Below are 10,789 nucleotides of genomic sequence, written 5' to 3'. Positions count from 1 at the left end.
CTCGTCATGTGTTTTCTGTTTTCCCACTCCAAAATGAAAATCAATCGGCCGTTATGTACACAGACCCTTTTAGGTCTACTGTTAATGACATTATGTGGACCCAAGTCCTCGTTAAGCCTGTGATCAGTCAGTGTAAAGTAATATCCCAGATATATCACCATATGCCCCATTCAGTCATGCTTATATAAATACTGTGTGCAATTTAGTTTGTTTACATGCTACATGCCACAACTTCATTACATTGTAATGTTGCTAATGTTGGTCAATGGTGATTGGTATTCTTAGAAGACATAGTTCACTGAGATTGCCAGCTTTGCAGTTGCTGCTGTTACTAAACAGCATAAACTGATTAACAGTGGAGATTTAATCAGTCCAGTTTGTCCATTCAGTGGCGAACAGGTTCTCTTTGATCAATGGGCTTCTAAAAAAATAAAGGTAAACTTTTTTAGCATCTTCTTTTTCTGACATCCAGCAGCACAACAAGAACATGTTTTGTCCTTACACAGAGAATCGCTCCTGTCACACTCCACTTGTTTATGCCATCCACCACAGTGCAGGCACTACTGCAGTGATGTAACCATGGCGTCCAGTCCAGGTTGGTCTGTTAAACCATATCATTTGCAAAGAGCACAGAAGCAGTTCTTAGGTCCCCAAATCAGATACTCTCATGCCCTTCATGCCTTCAAATTTTGTCCAGATATGGTGACAAGGGACAACTCTGATGGAGGCCAACACTAACTTGAAGTGTGATTAACTTCCTGCCGAGAATATGGACTCACAGCTCTCACTCTGGGTATATAGGGACCGGATGGCCCTTGATATCTCACACTGCCCCCAGTTGACTCCACAAGGGAAAAAAAAATCACAAAACTCCTTCAAGTCTACAAAACACAGGTAGACTGGATAGGCAAACTCCAATGACCCCTCTAGTAACTTTGCAAAGGTGTTGGAGTTGCTCTACTGTTTCAGTTTTACATTTTTAATAAGAAAATTGGATTAGACAATTAAAGTTTAAATATTCAAGTTTGTCATAATTTGCAAGCAGGGATGGAAAATTAAAGTTTGAATAAATCATCTCAAGTTAATAGTGGCCTTCCACCACATGGAGGTCATGGTGGTAAGGCTTGATAAAAGAAAACAAACAAACAAACAAACAAACAAAACAGACGTAGCTGCACCAACCATCAGGCTTTTTAAATTCAGGATGGGCAGTTTATGCTGCTCGTGCTCTGACTTTAACAGCACGTGCTCATCTCTTGTCCACTGGCAGCAGAAATCTGAGTACAGCTGTAAATCACCGGATTGGTCAAATCATACTTGTATATCGAATGAGTTTTCAATTGTATATTTAGCAATCACCCTGTAATACCATTCTACGCGGACACAGATGCAAAAATCTATCATCAGTTACCATGGCAACTGTATTAAACGTCAGACGAGAAGTGTGAGCACGTTCATACAGAAGGCGTGGTTTGTGAGAGAGGGGAAGACAGAGCCAGGGGTTGTAGGCATGTAGAGAGTCAGACAGAGGAGGATGAGTTCGTGAACAATCTCGTCCACATCTGGGATTTGTGAAGCAGCCGTCGTGTGGTTGGTTGGTTAATCCAGAGATAGTGAAGCGGAAACGAGGCTAGCTGTTGTTTTTTTTTTTTCCTGACAGAAATCAACAGGGTGAAAGCCGCCGTTTCTCCGACGATGTTTTTCTTCTTCTTCTCTTGCAGCGGCGTTGATCACAGCTAAAGAATTCGTACGAAGGATTTCAGAGGCCAGAATCTAAACAACAGTCGTACAGAGCTGAGATGAACGACGTGGAGCTGTGATTGTTGTGGAGGCTCTCCTGGACACGCAGCCTGCTGAGTAAAACGGGCTGTAGCTACTGAACAAAGCTCAAACAGCAGGAAAACAGGCGTAGCTTGTTTGTCTGGGGGGGGGGGTTAACGTGGACAGACTGGGACAAATTCTCAGAAGTCTGAGGTAACACGAGAAACAAAGGGAATAAACCAATCGTCTTGTACAACCCAACAACGGGGATTTATATTTAGCAGGCTTTAGCATAGACTCTGGCCATGTTTTTACAGGATGTAAACAAATAACACATCATTTCTGGGAAAGGTATTGAACTCTTATTGTGAGGAGACAGAGAGGGGAAGGTCCAAATGTGTTATGTTTGTGTAAAATTGTTGGGAGCTACACATAACACAGCTGCAGTTGCTACCCAGCTTGTTGTTACAAAATGTGTGTTGTTTTTACTCTGCGACTGAAGTATGTATTTAAGTATGTCCATCAAGAGAATTCAGATGAGACCAAACCAAAACAGACAACAGGTGGTTCCACCTCCGAAGACAATCTCAAAGCGTTGATGAACAGACAAGAGAGAGAAAACCTATCAGTTGAGAGTTGTAAATTCTAGATGGTTTGAATTTATGTGACTTATGTTGCCATTTGCATGACAGGCTCCTGTAGATCAACCACGGCATCAGTGACCTCTTATTTCTTAAAGCTGGGTTTCACGAGAGGTGTCACTGGGAAGTATTGCGGCATGGAAAATGTACAGCCAGTAGCTGCTACAACAAAGCATAATTGATGTTGCATGTAATTAGTCACAGAGCCATTTACTGACTGGTTTCAACAGTGGTGTAACACATTGGTATCCATTGTTCAAAAAAGGGTAAGACAGTATATCTAATACTTTTATTATATTAGCTTACAGTACATATATATATGTATATATATTGCCCTTTGACAGTTTTTTTCAAATCAGCCTAATAAGCCAGTGTTCCCTCCTGCCTTTTCCTTTTTTCAGTTGATGGATTTGGAAATAATGAAAATAGAAAATTACAAATGGATGAGGAGGATTCATTTATCAACAGCTATGTCTGAATCCAGGAAACCAAGACTGACTGACTCTGATCTGACTGGACGTGTGTGAGATAAGGGATGAGTTTTCTGGTGGTGTTTTGGTGCTTGATCGATGGATTCACCTGTTAGCACAGCCCTGTGGGGCAGCAGTGCCAGCAACTACACAGCTGACAACTCTGGGCCAAGCTTCACCAACCAGCTGGGCACTGCCTCACCTGTTGTGCCAAGGTATTTCACTCTGTCCATCTACTTTTCCATCTGTCATTTCACTCTATACATTTGCACGTGAATGCCTCCCGAATGTAACAACTGGTTAAATTATGCAGAAGAAATTGCAGCAATGGAGCAACTGCCTCTGTCCATCCATCCACACACACCCTTAGAGAAACTAGCTCATTTCTGCAGATACAATTAGCCAGGAGAATCGATCTTAAATGATGACTATACTGATAAAAAACTGCTGCCTTGTGACTGGAAGCAATGAATATCTACAATCTCTGGCATGTTCTAAAAGCTCTAGGACCACTGAATTCATTAGGTGATCCATGGCCATGTAACATGCCAAGCCATCAGAGCGAAAATCTAAAATATCAAATTCACTGCAGTACTCACCATAAGGGTGGTGTGATATTAAAGCCTTTCTTCATGCCATGGGATGAATTAGGAATCTCCAATTAGGTATTTTCCTGCCTGTTTCTGTTCCTGCACACTTCTTTTCAGATTGGACGCCAAGGTGAACGTTGACCAAGTGACTTGCAGTTGTCAAATTTAGACCCTCTCTCTTTTTACAACCTTTACATTTAGACTATCAAAGTCCTAGTGAGCATAGTTACTGATACAGTTTGGCTGCTCATCATTCAGTTGAAAAGTGGGAAATCCCTAAATTCTTTTGAAATTCTCCTGCATTTTAGATGTTATTAGATCAGCTTCACAGGCCACAGCTCTGATTTGTTTAATGATTCAAAGTGATGTCTGATATCATTGACCACTGTTTACACTGGCTGGACAAACAGTTAATCCTTCCTACAAAGCTCAGATTGGTTAACAACTAGGACACCATACCACCTATCTACAGATAAATTGTTACCTAACAATATCCATAAAAAAAAAAAACTGATGAAAAATGGCTATAAAATGGGAACAACTTTAAATGAGGGATGCAGCTGTATGGATTTTTTCAGTTGACTAAAAGAAATAACTCTTAGTTTGACATTTGATTGATGAGAAAAATGTTAACTGCACCTGGAAGTCACTACTGCAGTTTGTGTCAATGGAGAATTCCGTCAGCTGGACAAGTACATCACTTGCTACTGATTAGTCAAACATAACTAAAGCTTTCTTTACTGCCTTCTCTGGTTGAACATTTGAAAGTAGTGCGTAGTGTAGTATGTTTTCATAGTATATCTTTGAAAAATAGGAGTCCCAAAAGCTTGCATGAATGACCAGATACTTTTTGATCATATGTACTGTATTGTACTTTGGTGAAACTAAAGCCCAACCCTAATGAAAACAGTTTCTATTTTTTGGATATGCATGAAGTGTTGTTAGTTTTGAGGACACATTGTATCCAGACTGTGCTAATTGCACAGGGATTTCTCACTTTCCTTTTTTCTTTTTCGGTTATGAAGGGTTGTTTCCATAGTGACCAGCCTTGTGACCACCACCACAGAGGCCACAGTGGGAGCCACAGGAAACCTATCAGTGTTTAGAGACCAAAGAGGGAGTGAGCTCAGTCAGACCCATCAGGCATCGACCCCATCTGTGCTGAGTGCCGCGGAGAGTAACTCTGTCCTGCAGGGCATCACAGTGGCAGCTCAGGCCCTGGTGCTCCTCTCCATCTTCCTTCTGTCCAGCCTCGGTAACTCGGCAGTCGTCATCGTCATCATCAAACACAGACAGCTTCGAACGGTGACCAACGCTTTCATCATGTCACTGTCGCTGTCTGACTTCCTCACAGCTGTTCTATGTCTGCCATTCTCCTTTGTCATGCTCTTCAGTAAGGACGGCATCTGGATGTTCGGGGATCATTTCTGTGTAGCCAATGGCTTTTTCAACACTTGCTTTGGTATCATTTCCACCCTGACTATGACTCTGATCTCCTTTGACAGGTACTATGCCATAGTCAGACAGCCACAGGCTAAAATAGGACGCCAGAAAGCAACTCAGTTGTTGATAGCTGTGTGGTTAACGGCAGTCATTTTCTCTTTACCTTGGTATCTGTTAGTCCGAACACCTACAGAAATCCATAAGCGAGGTTTCTACCACTGTATGTATGTGTTCCATTCTGGGACTTCACGCATGGGGACAGCTTATAGCATCTGCCTTATTGTTGTATGTTATTTACTGCCCTTCTCACTCATGTGTTTTTGTCATTATAACATCTGTAAGACAGTGCGGCTCTCAGAAATCCGAGTCAGGCCTGTGACCACGTATGCATACCTACTTAGATTTTACAGTGAAATGCGAACAGCCACCACAGTTTTGATTATGATTGTTTTTATAATTTTTTGTTGGGGGCCATATTGTTTAATGGGGTTGGTCACAGCAATGGGAGACTATACGTTCAACCCTGCAATGGACACGGTGGCTATCTGGCTAGCCTGGGCAAATGGAGCTATCAACCCTCTGATCTACGCTATGAGGAACCCCAACATATCCATGTTACTGGGACGGAGCAGAGAGGAGGGCTATCGGACCAGAAATATTGCTGCGTACCTCTCCAGCCAAACCCAGAACCGTGAGATTCGGATTAACCAAGCAGAGAGGATAAGAGACCGCTACGTGAGTCGCGTAGGGGTGAATAATAACAGCCGCCTGTCGAGTTCGAGTCCTGGTAAAGGAGGAGAGGTGGCAATGTGGGCCTGTAAAAACCCTGCTGTGTTCTTCTGCAGGGATGCCCAGCCTGATACTGCAACACTACCCAACTCTGTCAGTGCTCGAAAGATGAAGACAGCTGACACCAGCTTGTGACATTGCAGAAGAATTCTTAACCATCTAATAATTTTATTAATCTTATTTGTATTTATTGTGATGGATTTAGAGGCCACGGTCACCAGTTTGACATTTTTGGAAATACCTGACACCTGTCTCATCAGAGACCCTGACATGATGAGATCCTAACCCTAACCCAGGTATGAAAAGGACCATGAGTTGTTCATATAGTACTATTAAATTGCAGAATTGTTCACACGGTGTGGGAAGACATGATGGTGAAAACTCAGTTTAAGCACCTGTTTTGAAAAATAGCCATTGACAGTTCTTTACGTTAAATTCTCTCCTGAATTTGATGGACACCATGAAGTCATCTCAAGGATCCACGGGACCACCTGAAGGATCTCTGGAATCCCCTCAGTGATTAAGCATGAAAGGTGACACAAAACATTTCTGTTACGGCACATGATGTGTTTGTGCTTGTGTTGCTCATTTTATTTCTAGATGCAGCATGTGGATAAGGGAAACTGATAAAAGATCTAGCATTTTCTTAATCCTAAACCTTCCATGCTTAAAACATATATGTACTGTACGTGTCATTTTGAGACATCATTGGCCATTTGTTTAAATGTGTAAAACAACCTAAAGTTAAACTTTTCTAACAAGCAACCTCTCGCTGTCATGTAAACGGTGACTAGCCTGTCCTCTGCCAGAGGCAAAGACAAAACTTGATGGAACCTCTAATGATGTGGTCACATCAGAAATTGGCACAGCAAAGATCCGCGCCAAAAAGCTGATTTCAGAGTACTGGAGCCGGCAAGCTAACCACTACGACACATTATCACATCACAGTCACATTATCTTTTCAAACCACTGTTTTAGGCAGCTAGCTTGTAGAGGTAACACAATTTATTCAAGAGACACATTTGTACTGTTGACTTCTTTCTCATAATTGTCTGCAGTTTATACATAAGAAAGTGGATGGTGTAACAAGGCTAGCATGCTACGCCAGCTTCCTTTGTTATGGACCAATGACTGTATAAAAACATGTAAAAACAGGGTGTGACATCATGACTGACAGCTGTGATTGACTCGTGATTGGTCAGGTGTGTAGGTGGGAATTTGATACCGAGGCTGCACTCTCCAATCACTGCTCCAAATGACGTCACCTGCACAAAATGGCAGCACTCATATTTTGGCATCATTTTTGTACAGTGTCAGGCAGTGGAGAGGTGTTGTCCACCTTTATGTACAGTCACCACAGTACAGTACAGTTCCTACAATGGTCACAACTGTTTTGGTGTTGGAGGTTCACTAAACTTGATCCATATTGATGAATTACAAATGATTTGCACAAATACCTTGCACCTGTGACCAGATCCATAGCATTAACACACACTTTGACTCATTATGAAGCAAATTTGTGACTAAATACAACAGCATGATGTTACCAGTCCTGCTTCTCATGGTCAACAGTTTGGTCTTGATTATTAGTTCAGTTACTTCCTGGTTCAGACTGTTTTGTTCAATTCAATAGATCTGCAGAAGCTGTGTTAAACAAATGAAATGGCACAACCATATCTACTGCTGAGCTCCCCATTCATTATCACTGATTTAATAAATTTTGCTGTCTTTCAGTAAATTTTAACCAGAAAATAAATAACTGTATGCAGTATTGTAGTTGAGGTGGTTGGGGACGATGACTCGGTACACTCAGTTCAGTTTGAGGATTCGGGGTTCAGTTTTCAAGATTTGTTTGTTTACATACTGAACACATCCACTAGGTTTAGTTTCTCTAAAACCAGAATGAACCTCATCACAGCATTTGAGGAGATCCTCAGATTCTGAATTAAATGTATTTCAGGCACAGAGTTTTGTCTTTTGTCTTGCTGCAAGTCTTGAATGTAGGCATGCTTACATAAGCTCTTATTTCTATCTTATATGTTCTGTACTTGTCAGTGAAGTAGGAGCACACCAGTTTAAATATTTTAACTTGATCACATAACACTGAGGGCTCTGGAAAACATTTGACAATATTGTAGTATTCTACAACTGTCACTTGATGTTACTGAAAAGCAATATTGTGACATTTCACAAGATGGAATTATACAAGAGAAAGAGCATTTTTCACACGGGACCTTTTGACTTGTCAGAGCAGGGAAAGCACATGTGTGAATAATAGTGATGATGGCTCTGTTCAGTTTACTGTATGTATATCAGATTAGATATAGATAAAGAGTGAGCACCACACATAAGTTTGGAAGCATCTTATAGAGGAAACCATCATAAGAAATCTTAGGCTGTGAGTGAGTGACCTCAGCAAACGTTTGGCTACAGTGACAAAAAAGATCAGAAAATACAACCATTTAATAAGAGTAGCCCTCACCTGAATGGACATTTTTTTGAGTTTTTATATTTTCAGTGAGGTCAATTATTGTAATCAACCAAACCATGCTCTGTAAATGTTAAGTTTTGGTACCACGGGTGCTGCAGGGAATCAGGTACCAAGCAGGAAGGAAAAGGTGTTGTCATCGCTTTGACCTATATGTGTAAATGTATTTTCATATCATCTTTTTTGTCAACAATAAAGAGGTTGCTACATTTTTAATCTTCAAATTCCACTTTTGTATATTCTCGTTTTAAATGTGTTTTTCACGCCGTCAGCGTCTCATCTTTACCACTGAGATAAAAATAACACTTTAAATACCTATAAAAACAAAGGTTACTAAAAAAAAAAAGATGTGTGAGTAATAGTGTATATGTAGATATGAAGAAGATGAATTAGTCTGGGAGTCCACCTTGTTAGTTAGCACATATAATAACAATAATAAGATATAAATAACTTAAAAAATGAGTTTATTTTGTATTTTATTTATTTATTTATTTGCTGTCCTGTGTCACGGATCTCTTAAATGAGCTCACATCCTGTACTGAACTCTAAAGGTCACCTGTCTTTGAAGACTGTTACTGTAGAGGACTATTTAAAGGCAAACACAACCAGGACAGGAGATCTGAGGCGCAGCAGAACAGGGCACAGCACTGTTTTAATAGCTATAAACACACAACAGCCAGACACACAGATGACGGGGACATGTGGGTTGTGGGTTTTAAATCATCATCTAGTTTAGATGATCCAACCATTTTGATATTTCCTCTTTAATTTCACGTTTTTCTTCAAACTAAAACTCCCAGAGCCTCAGTACTGTTACTATGTAAAACATTATTGTCCCATCAAACTGAATAGTATTCAGATCCTTTACCCTGTGTAAAAAATACACAGTAGTGTTGTTTAGTCAGGCTGTACTGAAGATTGTAGCCTCCAGGGGGAGCTAGTAGGACATTAGACTTTTATTCTTGTTCAGCCTTAACAGTGGCAGGAGTGTTTTATATTAATGCTCATTGTAATACCAAAAGTTAGAGTCCTGTGCTCATTACACAGCAGCAGTTGATTTCACAATCTTCTAACAACCCTGTTCTAATTCCAGCCTGTTGGTCCTGGACAGTATAGGCGACTCTCTGCATGGCTGCTCATGGTTTGCAACTGTTTCTGTGACAGGTTCAGAGATAATGGTTTATCTCAGCTAAGCTGACTTCAGTCTAGTGTTTTAGGCTGTGAGACAATCAAATGTCAACCTGCACTGTTCAGGAACAGCCAAGTGTGTGCTGGAATGTCCCCTGGCTTCATAACACAGACACACACACACACACACAGAGAGAGAGAGAGAGAGAGAGAGACAGAGAGAAATCATCTCCAGATATTAATAGCACTGAGAAACATGTCATGTGACACTCAAACACAATCAAAGTCAGCTCAGTGAGTTTGATTGTATCTTTCAGTGAAACCAAACTATTGTTTTGCATCATTGTGTGTGTGTGTGTGTGTGTGTGTGTGTGTAAACTCTTCCTCTCAGACACAGCCCTGAGGTAATGAGCCACCGTGGTTTCAAGTTTACATCTGAGTGTGAGCCCTTTCCTCTCTGCCTCAGTTCCTCATCCCCAGATAATCTGCTCTGATACCAACAGTGGTGGAGGAAGTGTTCATCTGATAAAAGTAAAAATACCTGTATGCTATACAGCTGCTATGCTGTATAGCCCCATTTTATTATCCATCTGTATTACATTATTATTATGACAACATTTAATTATTACTGAAATGAATATGTAAACAGCATTTTAATGTTGCAGCTATTTGAGGAGGACCTATGTCTAACTCCATTATATTACTGTTTGATAGTTGCATTTTTAAGCTGGTCATCAGTCTGAAGCTGGTACCACCGATCAAAAACAAAAAGAACTACAGCAGGTTACTACTGTACTTCAATACAGTTGAGTGATTCAAAGAAGAATGGTCAAATCTGAGGATATAATATCCTGACCTTTAGTCCCTCGACTGTCCGTGTATTCCTGGATTTCTGAGCTTAAATCAGTCGACTGTAATCCTCCTTTAGCTCGCATGCCAGTGTTGATAGAGGAGTGGACATCTGATGAAAAATGCACAGATGGAGCCCAAGCAGTTAAGGTGTGATGTTAATGTAAATGTTCATGTTATACATGTGTATTGAATCATAGAAAAACACTTTAACTTTGTCTACTTCCTGTTGCTCCTCATGTCCACCTTGTTCTTTCAGTAATAAATGATTTTTGTGATTACCATCAGCCATCAGGCATTAAATGTTAGACGTTACGACAAAGTTGAGGCATTGCGCGTCATCACTAATTGCTGTCTTCTCAAAATGACACTGGAGTTTCAAGAATGTTAGTCGACGTCAAGGAGAATGTCTAAACCAGAGAGATGATGAGATTTGGGAAACATGTGCTGTGAACAGACCTGACTCTGTGGGCTTTGTCCAGAGTTCATTTCAGAACACAGAAATGATGTTTGATTTCCTTCTTTGCACTGTGCAGCATTCCACTCAGTCATGCAGCGCTCTCAGCCATCTCTACACAGGTCACACTTTGGTTTGTGGTTTCTTTACACGTTCAGTTGGCTTAGAATAAA

At 40.7% G+C, this 10,789-nt stretch overlaps 1 protein-coding gene across 1 annotated transcript; it reads left to right on the top strand.

The window, feature by feature from the left end:
* The first annotated feature begins 1,468 nt into the window (after nt 1–1,468).
* Nucleotides 1,469–5,952, top strand: LOC108897892 (G-protein coupled receptor 135). Its single transcript, XM_051078265.1, has 2 exons — nt 1,469–3,087; nt 4,488–5,952. Exons 1-2 carry the CDS (start codon nt 2,972–2,974, stop codon nt 5,827–5,829), a joined length of 1,458 nt encoding a protein of 485 aa, XP_050934222.1. The 5' UTR covers nt 1,469–2,971; the 3' UTR covers nt 5,830–5,952.
* The last annotated feature ends 4,837 nt before the right edge of the window (nt 5,953–10,789 follow it).

Source organism: Lates calcarifer, linkage group LG19 (genome assembly GCF_001640805.2).
Source record: "Lates calcarifer isolate ASB-BC8 linkage group LG19, TLL_Latcal_v3, whole genome shotgun sequence".
NCBI lineage: Eukaryota > Metazoa > Chordata > Actinopteri > Centropomidae > Lates > Lates calcarifer.
This window is presented reverse-complemented; position numbering and strand designations above follow the sequence as displayed.

What these genes read in the sequence shown, in the direction of transcription:
- LOC108897892 (XM_051078265.1), top strand. Translation starts at nt 2,972, where the DNA reads ATGGATTCACCTGTTAGCACAGCCCTGTGGGGCAGCAGTGCCAGCAAC. An exon ending in GCCTCACCTGTTGTGCCAAG is followed by an intron (nt 3,088 to 4,487) that starts GTATTTCACTCT and finishes TCGGTTATGAAG; the next exon opens with GGTTGTTTCCATAGTGACCA.